Source organism: Sus scrofa, chromosome 14 (assembly GCF_054392235.1).
Source record: "Sus scrofa isolate SSC_HxYL_T2T_F1_AM1 chromosome 14, Sscrofa_HxYL_maternal_Yorkshire_Landrace_v2.0, whole genome shotgun sequence".
Classification (NCBI taxonomy): domain Eukaryota; kingdom Metazoa; phylum Chordata; class Mammalia; order Artiodactyla; family Suidae; genus Sus; species Sus scrofa.
Window position 1 is genome coordinate 93,138,379 of NC_139396.1, and position 18,662 is coordinate 93,157,040.

Consider the following 18,662-nt stretch of genomic DNA (forward strand, 5'->3'; position numbering starts at 1 on the left):
GAAATGTATTATAGACAGCAATGGCAATTGCCTGGAGGAGAGGAGAGGATGGGCAGCATCCACAGAATCAGACCATATGCTATGAGCTAGGCGGTGAGGTTTCTCCCAAAAAGAATGGATATCCCCATTGTTACTTATCCTGGGGAAGAAGTTGTTTCCAGGACAAGAATAAGTGGACAGCCAAGCTTTTAGTTGAAAAGGAGAAAGTCCCTTTTCTTTCTGAATTCCCATGATTTGGGAGCCTGGACTCCAGATAGAAGAGACAAGCCAGCGAGTTCCCACAGTGGAGAGCAAGTTGGCATGTTCATAATAGCGGTAAGTCAAAATAAGTTAGAGGAACAGTTTTTAAGGAAGGCTTGAAAATGGCCCAGAACTTTGGCCAGAGGACTCTGAGCATAGCCAAGTTACTGTCATAATTATCATATGTATTGTGTTTTCTTGCTTCTTTCTACAAATTCTGGCTAAAATGCTCTCCTGCGAAAAATTAAGGAAAGGATTGGTTTCCTGATTCCCATGTAATATCAACCTGGTGAACAAGAGCAAAAGCAACAGTGCAGGGAGTTTCCAATGTGGCTCAGTGGGTTAAGGATTCAGCACTGTCTCTGCAACATTCAGGCTGCTGCTGAGGCGTGGGTTCAATCCCCAGCCCAACGCAATGGGTTAAGCATGAAAAGGCACCCAAAAAAAAAAAAAAAAAAAAAAAAAACAGGAAAACATGATGAACCTCTTAACACAACTGAGAGAGCTCTGGGAATGACTCAAACAGCAGAAACAGGTGAAGAGGTTGATTTCTGGCACTAAGACAGCAGGAACTCAAGCTACTGGAATCCAGATACCTAAAAGGATATGTCGTGGCACAGCGGAAATGAATCCGACTAGGAACCATGAGGTTGCAGGTTCGATCCCTGGCCTCGTTTAGTGGGTTAAGAATCCGGCGTGAGCTGTGGTGTAGGTTGCAGATGGCGGCTCGGAACTGATGTTGCTGTGGCTGTGGGGTAGGCTGGCATCTGTAGCTCCAATTCGACTCCTAGCCTGGGAACCTCCATATGCTGCGGGTGTGGCCCTATAAAGCAAAAAAAAAAGTGACCTTATTTTATAATAAATGTGTTGAAACTCAAAAATTTGAGCAACATATAGTAAAATCTTTAATAAATCATAGCTATCATGGACCTAGAGAAAAGTCTTGTGGTTACTGAGGGGAAGGAGGAGGGAGCAGGATGGACTGGGAGTCTGGGGTTAGTAGATGCAAACTATTGCATTTGGAGTGGATAAGCAATGAGATCCTGCTATATAGCGCAAGGAACTCTATCTAGTCACTTGTGATGGAACATGATGGAGGATAATGTGAGAAAATAAATATATATATATATGGCTGGGTCACTTTGCTGTACAGCAGAAATTGACAGAATAATGTAAATCAGCTATAATAGTGAAACTAAAAACCAAAAAAATTTTAATAAATAAGTAAACAGTAGCTATTTTTAATCATGTTAACTAGTTAGCAAATAGTATATAGCCCATGTCACATTTTAGGCAGGCCCCACCTCAATTTTAGCAGTAAGTATAAGAAAGAGAAAGAACCAAGCAGCAATAGAGCCGAGTGTGAATACAGCTAGAGGAATGCATCAAATGATAAGGCTAAACCCCAAAGACAATTTGATAGCAGCCCAATCAGCATGGCTTGATGGCTAGGAGGATATAGCAAACTTGTATTTATTTATTTTAAATTTTTTTGTTTTGGCTTTTTAGGGCCGCACCCCCAGCATATGGAGGTTTCCAGGCTAGGGGTCTAATCAGAGCTACAGCTGCCGGCCTACACCACAGCCACAGCAATGCAGGATCCAAGCAGTGTCTCGGACCTACACCACAGCTCAGGGCAATGCCGGATCCTTAACCCACTGAGCGAGGCCAGATATCAAACCTACAACCTCACAGTTCCTAGTCAGATTCGTTTCCACTGTGCCACGGATGGGAACTCCATAGCAAACCTGTATTTAATTAGGACCAGTTACAATGCCCAGGAACCAATAACCTAATGAGTGGTGCACTGCAGCAGGAGTATTCTCCCAGCAATGTCTCCACGTTAGGTGGTAAGGCCCTATTTCAGGCTTAATCTAGGTGACTATTACCTAGACTAGGCAAACATGGTAGAGAGTTAGGTGAAAGACAATGGACATAAAGTGCCCAGGCTCCAGCCAGGCATGCCAGATATGGGAACAAAATTCTAGCTGACATCTGTAGGGTAAATTTGCTTGGGACAGAGGTAAAAAAGTTTAAGATAGGCATTCTTTTTTTTTTTTTTTTTTGTCTGCACCTGAGGCATGTGGAAGTTCTGGGGCCAGGGGTCAAACCCATGCCACATCAGTAAACAGAATCATAGTAGTGACAACACTGGATCCTTAACCTATTGAGCCACCAGGGAACTCCTGGGGATAGGCATTCTTTACATAATGCAGGTTTAGTTCTTCTTAAGTAATCAGTACAAATGTTTATCATGTCCTGAGTTGTAAGAACTCTTCATATATGTATTCTTAAGAATAGGTATCTTGGAGTTCCCGTCGTGGCGCAGTGGTTAACGAATCCGACTAGGAACCATGAGGTTGCAGGTTCAATCCCTGGCCTTGCTCAGTGGTTTAAGGATCTGGCGTTGCTGTGAGCTGTAGCATAGGTCGCAGACTTGGCTCGGATCCTGAGTTGCTGTGGCTGTGGTGTAGGCCAGTGACTACAGCTCCAATTCGACCCCCAGCCTGGGAACCTCCATATGCCATGGGAAGCAGCCCTAGAAAAGGCAAAAAGACAAAAAAAAAAAAAAAGAATAGGTATCTTAATTTACTATCACTAGTCAGTTGGATAAACAGAAAGTTTACTATATGATACCTGGGTATGAATGATCCTTATTTGGATAGGCTACTCTGTTCAATAATACAAACCTGGAGTTCCCGTCGTGGCGCAGTGGTTAACGAATCCGACTAGGAACCATGAGGTTGCAGGTTCAGTCCCTGCCCTTGCTCAATGGGTTAACAATCCGGCATTGCCGTGAGCTGTGGTGTAGGTTGCAGACGCGGCTCGGATCCCGCGTTGCTGTGGCTCTGGCGTAGGCCGGTGGCTACAGCTCCGATTCGACCCCTAGAGTGGGAACCTCCATATGCCGAGGGAGCGGCCCAAGAAATAGCAACAACAACAACAAAAAAGACAAAAAGACAAAAATAATAATAATAATAATAATAATACAAACCTAAATAACAACAACAACAATAATAAAACACACCTAAGAGTTTAATACTTTATTGTCAGATTTAGGAATATCAACACTTAACATATGCAAACCAGGAATTTATGTCCCAGATATCATCCAAAAAATCTAGGTAATAGAGATTCTAAGATGCTTCTAAAAGGACCTAATTTAAACCACTGATTCAAAAATAAGGTAAATCTCAGTAGCTTAAAAACTAGACCATGTCTCACAGACACTTTCTAATTTTCATTATGAATTTAAGTAAGTTAAAACTTCTATTAATAGGAGTTCCCTTCGTAGCTCAGTGGTTAATGAACCTGATTAGTATCCATGAGGATGTGGGTTCGATCCCTGGCCTTGCTCAGTGGGTTGAGGATCTGGCGTTGCCGTAGGCTATGGTGTAGGTTGCAGACTCGGTTCAGATCCCGTATTGCTGTGGCTGTGATGTAGGCTGGCAGCTGTAGCTCTGATTCAACCTCTAGCCTGGGAACCTGCACATGCCACATGTGCGACCCTAAAATAGCAAAAAAAAAAAAAAAACCTTCTATTAATAATGTCATTTCCTCTTGTTCATACATAAAATTGATATTACACCTTAGAAAGTAGTACAAGCATTAAAAACTAAACTTTTGGAGTTCCCGTCGTGGTGCAGTGGTTAACGAATCCGAGTAGGAACCATGAGGTTGCAGGTTCGGTCCCTGCCTCTGCTCAGTGGGTTAACGATCCGGCGTTGCCGTGAGCTGTGGTGTAGGTTGCAGATGGCGGCTCGGATCCTGCATTGCTGTGGCTCTGGCGTAGGCCTGTTGCTACAGCTCCGATTCTACCCCTAGCCTGGGAACCTCCATGTGCCGCGGGAGCGGCCCAAAGAAATAGCAAAAAAAGACAAAAAAAAAAAAAAAAAAAAAAACTAAACTTTTAAAATTCAGTACTGGGGTTTGCATCTAGCAGAATTTCACAAGATCTCAGACTATTCACTAGTCTGGAAATGCTCAGAGGAAATGAATGACAGAGGAAGGTGAGTAAGAGATAAGAGAGGTTATGAGAAGATTTTTTTCTAGTAAGACGAGGCCAGCTCTAATTTTTGTTCCTCTTTTTCTTAAAAAAAAAAAAAATGACTGGGCTGTGGGATGGAAATCCTGTGAAATCAGATTGTTATGATCATTATACAACTACAGATGTGATAAATTCATTTGAGTAATTAAAAAAAATGGAAAAAAAGAAACAAAGAAAAAAAAAATGAAGCAGAGTTCCTGTTGGGTCTCAGCGGTAACGAACCCAACTAGTATCCATGAGGATGCAGGTTTGATCCCTGGCCTCCCTCAGTGGGTTAAGGATCCAGTGTTGCTGCTGTGGCATAAGTCAGTGACTCAGCTTTGATCCCAAGTTGCCATGGCTGTGGCATGGGCCAGCAGCTGCAGCTCCAATTCAACCCTTAGCCTGGGAACTTCCATGTGCCACAGGTGCAGCCCTAAAAGGCAAAAAAAAAAAATTGTAAATAAATGAAGCAAAGCATGAATTATGTCACGTATTTTTCACTACCCTCCTTGTTCTCCTTGAAACCCGACAGACACCTAAAGGCAATTAAATACACAGATAATTCACAGCTACCAACTTCAAAGAGAGGAAGTAACATAAGGATGATTTCCCAAAAGAAATTGTCAAGAAGAAAGAGGTTTCATTAAAGATGTAGCTTTTGATATTTTGTCTTTATTTCTTTACTAAATGGAAAGAAATCATAGCAAAGATCTACAATTAAGTAGTAGAAGAATTAAAACTTCTAGAAACATTATCTAAAAGAAACAAAAAAGATAAAAGGCCTAAATCTCATCAAAGTTGCTTTATATCAACTTTAAAAACTTATCACTTATAAAACACCTAAAAGGCCTTTTAAATGACATCATGGTTTCATAAATTTATATTTTCACATGTCTAATATTAAATATTCTCTAAATGAATGATTGTATTTGCTCATGTATTTTCTTTTCTTTTTTTTTTTTTTTTGCTTTTTAGGGTCACACCCATGGCATATGGAAGTTGCCAGGCTAGGGCTGGCATTGGAGCTGTAGCTGCAAACTTATGTCTCAGCCACAGCAATGCAGGAACTGAGCCTCATCTGCAACCTGCACCACAGCTCACAGCAACACCGGATCCTTAACCCACTGATCAAGGCCAGGGATCGAATCTGCACCCTCATGGATACTAGTCAGATTTGTTTCCCCTGCGCCACAATGGGAACTCCTGCTCACGTATTTTCAATGTTTATGAACTTGATTAAAATCCTGGAAGTTCCCTGTTGGCTCAGTGGGTTAAGGACCCAACATGGTCTCCATGAGGATGTGGGTTCAACCCCTGGCCTCATTCATGGGTTAGGATACAGTGTTGCCACAGGCTGTGATATAGGTTGTAGATGCAGCTCAGATTCGGTGTTGCTGTGGCTGTGGCCTAGCCTTAAGCTGCAGCTCCAATTCAACTGCTAGTCAGGGAACTTCCATATGCCACAGGCACAGCTGTGAAAAAAAAAAAAAAAAAAAAAAAGGCATGGAAGCAACTTAAATGTCCATCAGTAGATGAGTGGATAAAGAAAATGTGGTGTATATATATGTAACAGAATACTGCTCAGTCATAAAAAAAGAATGAAATAATGTCATTTACAGCACCATAGATAGACCTAGAGATGATCATTCTAAGTCAAAGACAAATATCGTTATGATATCACTTATAGTGGAATCCTTAAAAAAAATGATACAAATGAACTTCCATACAAGATAAAAATAGACTCAAACTTAGAAAACAAAAAAGGGATGGTGGGGGTGGGTAAATTCAGAGTTTGGGATTAATATACTATATATAGGAGTTCCCGTCGTGGCGCAGTGGTTAACGAACCCGACTAGGAACCATGATGTTGCGGGTTCGGTCCCTGCCCTTGCTCAGTGGGTTAACGATCCGGCGTTGCCGTGAGCTGTGGTGTAGGTTGCAGACGCAGCTCGGATCCCGCGTTGCTGTGGCTCTGGCGTAGGCTGGTGGCTACAGCTCCGATTCGACCCCTAGCCTGGGAACCTCCATATGCCGCGAGAGCGGCCCAAGAAAATGGCAAAAAGACAAAAAAAAAAAAAAAAAAAAAAAATATACTATATATAAATAAATAACCAACAGGGACTTACTGCATAGTGCAAGGAACTATATTCAATATCTTAAAATAACCTAAAATAGAAAAGAATCTGAAAAAGACTATTTATGTGTGTATGCATAACAGAACCACTTTGCTATACACCTGAAACTAACACAATATTGTAAATTAACTGTACTTCAATTTTTTTAATGGGTAAAAAAGTTTTAAGTATACAATACAATATTGTTAGCAGTAAAACAACACACACACACACAAAGAGCTCTCACCATACACCTGCCAGAATGGCTAATATTAAAAGACCAACAACACCAACTTGTCACATTAGAACACTGTTTGGCAGTATGCATTTAAACAAAACAAACAAACAAAAAAAAAAAAAAACAATTCCATTCCCAGTTATAACCCCAAGAAAAGTGGAGCCCAATATTACCAAAAAACACATAAAGAATTTCAAAATAGCATGGTTCGCTACGGCTAAAACAGGAAAAAACCCAGATGTCTGCCTGCAGTAGAATGGATACGTTTTGATATCTTCACATAAGAAGTGCCACTCAAGAATGAAAAAGTAATGAACTATCACTACATACAACATGGAGGAGACTCAGAAACATAACTCATAACTTTGGATAAAACAAAAGACTGTGTACTTTATGATTCTATTTATATAAAATTCAAAAATAGGAAAAACCACTCTAGCAGTTAGAACACCTTTGAGATGGAGAACTAACAACTTGGAGAAGATACAAGGAAGATTTCTTTGGTCCTCTTTATATTCTGTATCTTGAACAGGGCATTATTTATATTAGTGTATTTATTATTCATGCTTTTTCTGCATTTGCTATACTCCAAAATAAAAGTTTATCCCTTCCTTCCCCCTCCAAAAAATAGTGAAGTTTGGGAAAGTTTCTAAATATATAGCATATTTCCAGTGCTCAGGTGAGGATTCCATAAACATAAACAGGTAATGCATATTATCCATAATCTATTTTTTATAAAGTTATATCACTTGTACTCCCACTACAACTTATTGTCAACCTTCTATTTTCTCAAGGCACATATCATTTAATAAGACAAAGGGTCTACAGTCTCTTCATGAGTCATTTAACTATATGCTCACCTAATAGAAATATTCATTTATTATATTGCTTTTATATAGTATGGTCTGCCTGTCTAATATACTCTAAGGACAAGAGGCTTTTACTTCTCCCAGAGTTTGTCATACATCAGAGTGCCCTGACTAAATCCAGGACAGAAAACTGTGATGATTAATATTGTATCAAAGCCAAGACAACCAAGGGCTGGGGGTGGGTGGAAGACAGAGATGGAGATAGAGATAGAGAAGATAAGGAGAAGAGCTTGCTCCTGAACCAGTGTTGGAGATCAGTGCTAAGAAATGCAAAAGCCCAACGGCATTTGCAGCGACAAGGATGGACCTAGAACTTATCATGCTAAGTGAAGTCAGTCAGACAATGAGACACCAACATCAAATGCTATCACTTACATGTGGAATCTGAAAAAAGGACACAATGAACTCCTTTGCACAACAGATACTGACTCACAGACTGTGACAGGTTGGGGGTGGGGGGATGCACTGAGGGTTTGGGATAGACATGCTGTGAAATTTGATTGTGATGATTGTTGTACACCTATAAGTGTAATAAAATTAACTAATTTATAAAAATTTTTAAAAGAAATGCAAAAGCCTCAAGAGGATTAAACCCTCCCCTGTGCTACTCCTAATTCCCCAGAACCTTAGTGTGTAGGTCTTATTGTAGATTGATAAGGTGCACCTTGTTCAACAGTGAGTAGATTATTCTTAGAAGCTCTATAAGTAAGTAGCATTACTTTTCAAAAACCCCTGAAACAACTCCCAAATGCTTTCTGACCTCAGGAAGGTCAGGTTCAACTATTCCCTCTCCCCACCCACCCAATCAGTCACCAAACCCTAGTGATTCTAAATTCTCTCCATTTCCCTGTTCCAAATCAGAATCTTATCAATGGTCACCTGAACTACTCCAACAGCTTTCTAAGTGATTTCTTAACTGGTAGCATTCTCGGTATCACTACTTCCACCACACCAGAACCCCGCCAATCCATTCTCCACTTTACTATTCTTTCTAAATCTCAGTCTGGTTATTTCATTACCCTGCGAACAAAACCCTCAGGGGGCTCCTAGAATAAAATACAAACTCTAGTTTGGCATTCAAAGCCCTTTACCATCTGAGCTTTCCCTATCTTTCCAAATACAGATCCCTAATTTAAAGCATACAAATAGGAGTTCCCATCATGGTGCAGCAGAAACGAATCTGACTAGGAACCATGAGGTTGCAGGTTCAATCCCTGGACTCACTCAGTGGGTTAAGGATCCGGTGTTGCCACAGGCTGTGGTATAGTTCGAAGATGCAGCTCAGATCCGGTGCTGCTGTGGCTGTGGTGTAGGCCGGCAGCTGCAGCTCTGATTGGACCCTTAGCCTGGGAACCTCCATATGCCATAGGTACAGCCCTAAAAAGCAACCAGAAAAAAAAAAAAAAAAAAAAAAGGCATACAAATATACTAAGGACAAGATTTTTTTTTTCTCTGAGGGGATATCTTTCAGTGGTAAAAGCATACAAATACACAGAGTACTTTCCCGTTTCTACACAAACCATACTCTTCTTTATCCCATGAGCTTCCCCCAAAACATTCTCCAACCAGTCCCTAAGATTGTCCACTTGCCCACACCGTAACCAGCTTCTGCATCACCAATCTTTTTCTTTCTGCCAATCTAATGGTTGAAAGGTGGTCTCCTTTACAAACTAAAATTTGTATTTCTTTAATTGTGAGTAATATTAATATTACTAATCATTCCATTTGTAGGCAAGCCATCTATATATCATTTCCTATACATGGCCTGTTGTCCCGTTATTCTTCCACTGGCTGCTTTCATATTTAACTGTAAAAGCATTTTATATATTAAGGAAATCAGTTCAGCTCACACAGATGTTGTCAATCTTCTCCTGCCAATCTATGACCCATTCTTTGATTCTGCTTAAGTATTTCTTACTAAGCAGAAATTTATAATTTCCATGCAATCATAACATACAAATCTTTGCCTCTGTTGGATCTGGGTTTTGTTTCTTACTTGAAATACCATTCCCTACTCCAAGATAGTGAGGAAGATAATAATGATGACATGTGAACTATCTAATCATCCAATACTTCTAACTTATGAACTATTCATTTTTCTTCATCTAGTTTGGAATGTTTAAATTTGATCCACCTGAAAGTGATTCTGATCAAAGAAATGAGGCAGAACCCAGTTTTTCTTCTTCCAAATGAATACCTGGGTGTCCCACCATCATTTTCTGAATAATTCATTTTTTCCTCACTAATTTTAAATGAATTTGATTGTATACTCATTTCCCATATATACAGAGGTCTATTTGTAGGGTTTCTATTCTATTGATTCACAGGCCAATATTCAACATTTTCAAATATTTTAGCTCTATAAAAGTTCTCTTTAAACTTCTCCCATTTGAATATTTGTTAGGACTGGTCATCCATTATTACTCTCCCTTTCCACAATTTTATGAGTTATCCATACATATTTATTTTTCACATGACCTTTAGAATTAGCTTCTCTAGATCCCCCCCCAAAAAAAAAATCCTATTAATACTTCAAGATTGCACTACATATCTGGAACAATTTAGGAAAAACAAGAACAGGATTGTCTTTCTATTTACTCACATCATCTTTTACTCACCTCAGTAGGGTTTTAGAGTTTTCTTCCTATTTGTGCTCTACATTTCTCATTAAATTCATTCCAATTTATTTTCTCTTTTATTACTAGATTTTTGTTACTAGATTTGATCTTGATCTTTCTTCTTTTCACCGTCAGGTAAAACGAGACTGAGTAAGTTATATTCCCCTCAGTTTACAAGTGTCACTATTGGTCTATGCAAGGCCCTCTTTTGTTATGTGTTCCTTTACACCTTGAGCCCCCTCTCCCCACATTCTGAGGCAACTATTCTAATGTGCCCAAGGTGTACCTTTGTGTTTATTCAGAAAAAATGTGTATTGCTTTATGCCCATATACTTTTTTTTTTGTCTTTTTGTCCTTTTTTTAGGGCCACACCCGCAGCATATGGAGATTCCCAGGCTAGGGGTCTAATTGGAGCTATAGCTGCCGGCCTACGCCACGCTCACAGCAACGCCGGATCCTTAACCCACTGAGCAAGGCCAGGGATCAAACCCGCAACCTCACAGTTCCTAGTCAGATTCATTTCCACTGCGCCACGATGGGAACTCCCCATATACTTTTAATTATACATGGTATTAATGTTATATTTTCTGATTCATCTTTTTCACTCAGCACCATGATTTCATAATTCATTCGTGTACATGTGATTTTCATTTCTAATTACTGTCTAAATCTCCATGCTGTGCATACACCACATTTAACCTGTCTGCTTTCACAGTGATAGACACTCAGTTTGTCTTCCATTCCCCTCCCATAAAAAAACACTTCAATAAACACTTTTGTAGTAATAGTTAGGATAATGTTATTTACTGAAACAAACCCAAAATTTCAGTGCCTAACAAAATAGGTTTATTTCTTGCTCATATAGCAGGGCAATGTAGATGTTTCTGGGCAATGAATAACGTTCCTTTATGTGCTTATAAAGAGAGATTACATAATTTGCCCAAGATCACACAGAGAATAGTGCAGCCAAAATTCAAATCTAAGTTGTCTCATTCCAAAGTCTATGCTCTTAATCATTCTGCTATGCATGTCTCTTTACAGACTTGTGTGTAAATCTGTAATGCTATCTTTAATATATATTAAGATCTCACCTGGGTTGGATATTAAACCATTGTCTCTCAGCTCCAAATCTGTTGTTCCCATACCTTGCTTTGTGACACTGGAGCTGGAATTCCACCTACTCTCCTTTGCCAGCTGGCTTACTGTTAGTTTCTTTCAAGGACACTGGAAGGCAAGAGAGAAGAAAGATGGAATTTGCCTCTTCATATTTCCTTGCCATTCATACAGCTCAGCCCAGCAATGATTCTTCATCCCATGAACCAGCAACAGCACTTCCAGCGCCAGCTCCTTTACTCTCCCAGAAATAACCTCTCTGTATCCCCTCATCCTCATAGCACTCTCTCCTCAGAGAATGAGACCCAGCTCCACCAGACCCTGCTCTATGCTTGAGGGTTCTAAGAACCCCAAGTCTTGCCTTTGTTCTCCCAAGGGTGATCCTGTTTCCTGTATTTCCTCTGGTTTCCTAGTTTTCAGCCCTCAACACCTATTTAGCCATTTCCCAATAGTGAATTATTTTTTCCTGAACATCCTAGTACAGTCTTTGATTTCTTGACTAGACTCTGATATACATATACAGTTGATTCTCATTAGTTATACTATAAAGTCACCAAAAACACTAGATTAGTAAATATAGATCATTGCTCCTAGGAGAAATAACAGTTCCTCTGAATCTGTGGCCACATTTCCACTATGATCAATACTTAAGCTTGTTTTATGTGTGTTTCTGCTTAAAGACATCATATTTAATATATATTGGTAATTCATGAACATTGAACGCTTGGCCAACAGCACTCTAACTTAAGTCTGAATGAAGCTTATCTAACACAAATGTTTTCTCCATAAAGCACATCACAGCCTCCTTACACTTAAGAGCACTAGAGAGCATTTCAGCACTGTACATTCATGGGAGTCATTTTAAACTGGGAAATGGCTATCAAAAAGCACAAAAATGCAGAAAACATGACATTAAACAGACTGCCAAAAGGACACATGTTTGCAGTATGAAAGCTAAACAAGAAGACAGAGAATCACCTTTTTTGGCTGGGAATGTGCTCCTCCCCATTGGACAACTCAAATTTTTCTCCATTCCACACACATTGGTGAATGACTGTGAAAGTACCGTTACTATCAATTTGGGGTTTACAACCAAATTCTCACATGTAAGTGAATTCAGAAATATGAGACCTATGAATAATGAGGACCAACTATATACATTGTATGTCTCCAAATTCTCTAAGCTCTTTCATTGGTCAATGTATAATATTAAAGCTTTTGGTGCAGCATGCTGAAGTGCCCAGCCCAGGGATAGAACCTGCACCACAGCATCCACCCAAGCCACTGCGGTGACAATGCCAGGTCCTTAACCCACTATACCACAAGGAAACTCTCTAAGGCTTTTTTTTTTTTTTGCTTTTGCTTTTGCTTTTTAGGGCTGCACCTGTGGCATATGGAAGTACCCAGGCTAGGGGTCGAATCAGAGCTGCAGCTGCCAGCCTACACCATAGTTTAAGGCAACACCAGATCCTTAACCCACTGGGCAAGGCCAGGGATTGAACCCCCATCCTCATGGATTCTGGTCTGGTTCGTAACACACTGAGCTACAACAGGAACTCCCCCAAAACTTTTTAATATGTAAGCCTCCCCACTTGCTCTTCTTTTTTAAGGCTATCTTAGCTATCATATATTATGCATATTATATGATATTATAATATTACCTTTATTACTCCATACAAATTTTTATGTGTATCAAATTCTTCCAAAAAATCCAATTGTAATTTTAATTGGAGTTGCAATAATATATATATTTAGTAATGGAGAATTAACATATATTTATCAAGATGTTCCATCCAATATGGAAATCCCTCCATTTACTCAGACTGATCCTATGTTAGGGCTTCAAAGTTTTTGCCACAGAAATTTTGCTACAAAAATCTATTCCTAGATACGTTGAGATATTGTTATTTTGTGAATGGAGCTTTTTATTATATTTTCTAGTTGGTTGTGGAGCATATAGAGAAATGCTTTTACTTTTGTAAACTGATCTTGTATCTGGCAATCTTGCAGAGCTTTCCTTAGTTTTATACTTCTCAGTTGATTCCTAAGTTATCTACAAATGACAGTAGTGCTCCTTTTATACCCTCCTCCCTGTTCCCTCAGACATACTCATTGGGCCCACTCTGAACTTATTTCTTTTATTCAAGACCCAGCTCAAACAGTACTTTCTTTGGCAAATCTTACCTAACTGCCTGGCCTCCTACACAACCATCAATCACTTCTCCTTGTTCCCCATCTAAGTTAAATGAGCCACACACACACATGCTCCTATAGCACTTTCTACATACCTCTATTATACCACTCATCACACTGCATCAAAATTACTCATTAACAGGAGTTTCTGCTGTGGTGCCACAGGTTAAGAACCTGACTGCAGCCGCATTGTCTCTGGGGCACCTCAGGTTCAATCTTCGGCCCAGCAGAGTAGGTTAAAGATATGAGTGTTGCCACAGCTGTGACATAGGTCGTAGCTGCAGCTCGGATTCAATTCTTAGCCTGGGAATTTCCATATGCTGTACCTCCAACCAAAAAAAATAATAATAATAATTTCTTGTTAACATATTTCTCCACACACAAAAAAATGAACTCTACCCTATCTTACCCATGCTTATCCACCTAGCACCAAACCTGGTGCCAAATACATAATATTCACTCAGTAAAGGGTTGTTAAGTAAGTGAATAAATTGAGTAGGCCAACGTGTTGCACACTCCTCACTCAGCACATGAGAGAACTGAGCAGTATCACTTATATGAGTAACTCATGCTAAACAGGTTTCTCAGATTCAAAAAATATATGCTCAAAACTTCCAAAATTATATAAAAAAAGAATAAGCCCCAGGAGTTCCCATTGTGAGTTACAAATCCAACTAGTAACTATGAGGGTGTGGGTTTGATCCCCGGCCTCGCTCAATGAGTTAAGGATCCAGCGTTGCCATGAGCTGTGTTATAGGTCACAGACGTGGCTCAGATCCCACATTGCAGCTCCTATTCAATCCCTAGCCTGGTATCTTTCATATGCCGTGGGTGAGGCCCTAAAAAAAATTTTTAAATAAAGCCCAACATGCTTCTTTTTTTTTTTCCAGTTAGTATTTTAAATTATGACACCTAAGACTAAGCAAGTTCACAGATTATAAGAAAAACATTAAATGACATTATAATTAAAAGTACACCCATATATGCTTTTCCCTGAAAATTTTTATGAAATCTGTAAGACAAAGACTGTGAAAATACAAGTATTCTGCCAAAGATAACTTCCTCTGACAGTTTTTTATAAGTTTGAGTTTTTAGAAAGAAAAATGAAATAGTAATCTGATGTAATACCTTCTTAAAACATCTTTTCCATAAAAATTTTAAAGTTTTCATTATAAAGCTTAAATATAAATGTAAGAAAGCAGAGCCAGTTTTCCATTAATATGAAACATAAATATTTAAGCATTGTTTGTCACAAAAATTAGGAGCTTTAGAGCTCCTACTGTGGTACAGTGGGTTAAGAATCTGACTGCAGCAGCTCAGGTCATTGCAGAGACTCGGGTTCAATCCTCAACCCAATGCAGTGGGTTAAAGGTTCCAGCATTGTCCCAAGTGCGGCAGAGGTCTCAGCTGCAGCTCAGATTTGATCGCTGGCAGGAATTTTCATATGCCATGGGTACAGTCATTAAAAAAAAAAAAAAAAAGAAAGAAAAGAGCTAAAACCAGGAATCTCAGCAACTGTACAAAGATGGCTCTAGATTTAAACAAAAAAATAACAGTACCTCTAATATCTAATAGTTACTCAAGGACTTATTTAGTCAGACACTATCCCAGTCTTTAAGTTTTTTTATTTTTTTTTTCTTTTCTTTTTATGGCTACACCTACAGCACATGGAAGTTCCCTGGCTAGGGGTCAAATCGGAGCTGCAGCTGAGGCCTACACCACAGCCACAGCAACACTGGATCTCAGCCTTATCTGCTACCTTTGCTGTAGCTTGCAGCAATGCCAAATTCTTAATTCACTGTGTGAGACTTGGGATTGAACACACATCTCACGGGCACTGCATCAGGTTCTTTTTTTTTTTTTTTTTTTTTTTTCAGGGCCATACCTGTAGCATAGGGAAGTTCCCAGGCTAGGGGTTGAATCAGAGCTGCAGCTGCCGGCCTACACCACAGCCCCAGCAATGCAGGATCTGAGCCACATCTGCGACCTACACCACAGCTCTCAGCAATGCTGGATCCTTAACCCACTTAGTGAGGCCAGGGCCTGAACCAGAATCTTCAAGGATACTAGTTGGGTTTATAACCCGCTGAGCCACAACGTGAATTCCCATCCTAGCACTGTAGGTCTAATGTGATGCTCACATTTATAATTTTAGGCTATTAGATGAGAAAACTTAAGCTCAAAGGGATTTTTTTTGCCAAAGACCGAAAGCTAGTAAGTAGAGAGGTGGTTAATCTGACTCTATTAACTCCTAAGGTCAAGTAAGCAGGCACCTCTATGCTAAGATTAATGGCAAGAAAAAGAAAATACCTTCTTCAATTACTTATCATAATCTCCAAATTTCTGCCTTTAAAGGCTTTAGGATAAGACCCAACAAAGACTGTGAAAACATTCGATGGAAGAAGTCAACCAAAAAGGACCAAACCTGGAATTCCCGTTATGGCGCAGTGGAAATCAATCTATTATCCATGAGGATGTGGGTTGGATCCCTGACCTGGCTCAGTGGGTTAAAGATCCTGAGTTGCCATGAGCTGTGGTGTAGTTTGCAGACACAGCTCAGATCCCACATTGCTCTGGCTGTGGCATAGGCCGGCAGCTGTAGCTCTGATTCAACCCCTACTTTGGGAATTTCCATAGGCCCCGGGTGCAGCCCTAAAAAGAAAAAACAAAAGAGAAAAAAAAAAAAAAGACCAAACCAAAAGAGTGAGATACTGAGCAGCAAACGGAGAGTAAACGAAGGCCGTGGGAAGTACACAAACCTAAAAGGAGGTGTCAAAAGGAGAAAGCATGAAATAAAAAACACAAAATTGTAATAAATTAACATTTTTAAGCACCCACTATTGCCTACTTCACCGTTTTACCAAATTTGTCTATGCCTCTTTGACAACATGAGAAGATATTATTAAGTACATACAAAAATAACTTGATATGAGTTCCTGTCGTAGCACAGTGGTTAACGAATCCGACTAAGAACCACGAGGTTGTAGGTTCGATCCCTGGCCTTGCTCAGTGGGTTAAGGATCCGGCATTGCTGTGGCTGTGGTGTAGGCTGGCAGCTACAGCTCCGATTAGACCCCTAGCCTGGGAACCTCCATATGCCGCAGGAGTGGCTCAAGAAAAGGCAAAAGGACAAATAATAATAATAATAATAACTTGATAGGCAAATAACTGCCCCCTCATCTTTCCTTCTAAAGTGATAACCTTCTGGAGTTCCTGTGTGGTGCAATGGGATTGATGGCTTCTTGGAAGCACTGGGATACAGGCACAATCCCTGGCCTGGCATAGTGGGTTAAGGATCCAGCATTGCAACAGCTGCAGCTTAGGTCGAAACTACAGCTTGGATCTGATCCCTGGCCAGGGAGCTTCATATGCTGTAGGGCAGCCAAAAAGGAAAAAGAAATTTTTAAAAAAGCAATAACCTTCCACAGTACAAGTGTGGAAAGTGAGAAGAATGAAATTATGAACTTTTAAGTAGATTTTAAATATGTTTAGGAGTTCCCCAGGGACTCAGAGAGTTAAGGATCCAGCATTAACACTGCTGTGGCTCTGGTTACCGCTGTGGTAAGGGTTCGATCTCTGGCTTGGAAACTTTCACATGCCATGGGCGTGGCCAAAAAAATAAGCAAATATTACATTTACAGAGTACTTATAACAATGTGGGCAATGCTTATTCCACAAAGTTAAATCCAAAAAAAACCAAAATTTAAAATTGTATAGATCATGTTTTCTAAAATTTGTAAAAGAAGCATAGAAAAAAAAATACTGTATCTGTCCTAACTTAATTTCTACATTACTATAAATTTCTACATTATAGAAAAAAAATACTGAGCAAGGACAATTTAAAAAAAATTCTTTCATTTTCATCTCGATATCAACATTTCTAGGCCCAGTAATTCGTCAAATGCAATTTCGGTAAAAACACTAGATGGCGCTCTAACAGTAATTAAAACTAGTTCTTCAGTAGTTGTGATGCTTGGGCCCTGCTTGTAAATGACCTGGAAAGTCTGTTGGAAGAGATTGCTGAACCCCACCTCTAGAATTTCTAAGCCTGTAGATACTGCAGTTCTAACAACTCGCAGTGATGCCATTGCTGCTGGGACCCACACTTTGAGAACTACTGAGCTAAATAATTACATTTAATTATTACTGAGCTAAATAATTACATTTAATTATTTTGTATATGATGTATTTATATACATATATTTAATTAATATGTAATGTAATTTTTCCTTTGTTTATTGTTTTATTATGTTACTTTATTTGAATTTTATATTTAATTTACTATCTGTAATAATTAATAATTACAGCTGCATGCTAATTTATAGTTACCTAGATTTATTAGGCACACCTGTTGTTATGTGGTATTTAATTCCACGCTAAAACAGGAAAAAGAAGCTATCTGTATATTTGATTGATAGAATGAGACAACAAATTTGGCTTAACTACTACCCACGACTAAGCAAAGCTGCTGAGAGTCTTCTTTCCAGAGAGAATATTGCTTCCTTTGAAGCTTCCTTATGAATTTCTAAATCTCATCTATAGAATAAACAAATAGCTGTTAATAAGAAAAGCAGGAATTTGAAGGCAATCTATTTTTGTAGCGTTTTTGGAGAAAATAAAAGTATAAAAGCAGTCTCTGGCCCTTTCACTGTTCCCTTTTCTTCTGCCCCCTAACGGTACCCGAAATTATTGTCCATGAAGTTCTACCCATTTTAAGCCCTGTTCAAAGGAGAATCTCCATCACAGAATGGCAAAGATGGTCATCTTATAGCAAGTAACAAATAACAGCATAATGTGCTGGTTTTTAGAAAAAAGGCAGAAACATTTACAGATCTATTAATTTATTTGTTAAATGAGCTATTTCTTTATGAGATTTGCCTACTCTGTAGTCTGCATTTTCAAAGTTCTGTAGCAGTACACTTCTAAATATGCTAAAAGAAAAACAATAAAGGCAATGGTAATCCAATTTTTTTAATACTGTATCTGTCCTAATTTAATTTCTACATTACTAGATTCAAAGAACATGATAGGCAGGAAGGACAATAATATCCTTTTGTGATTTTCTGATGAGAAAACTATAAACTGTGCACAGTGCATTCTGAATGAAATAAATGGTCAGAATATAGTAATTTGGCTTGTTTCCAGGGCAACTGATATATTAAGACCAAACTTTGAAACCAATGTGTAACTTTATGTTCTAAAAAAAGAATCAGTATCAAGATTTTGTAATTTTCCCTTTTTTTTTTA

At 39.1% G+C, this 18,662-nt stretch overlaps 1 protein-coding gene across 2 annotated transcripts in view; it reads right to left on the minus strand.

The window, feature by feature from the left end:
* CTNNA3 (catenin alpha 3) overlaps positions 1-18,662 on the minus strand; it is a 1,780,789-nt gene that overhangs the window by 1,753,012 nt on the left and 9,115 nt on the right. For both annotated transcript variants that reach the window (XM_021074380.2, XM_084997062.1), the window contains exon 2: positions 11,201-11,333. In XM_021074380.2, coding sequence (XP_020930039.2) covers positions 11,201-11,252 — 52 coding nt within the window. In that variant the 5' untranslated portion in view covers positions 11,253-11,333. The remainder of the gene's footprint in view (positions 1-11,200; positions 11,334-18,662) is intronic.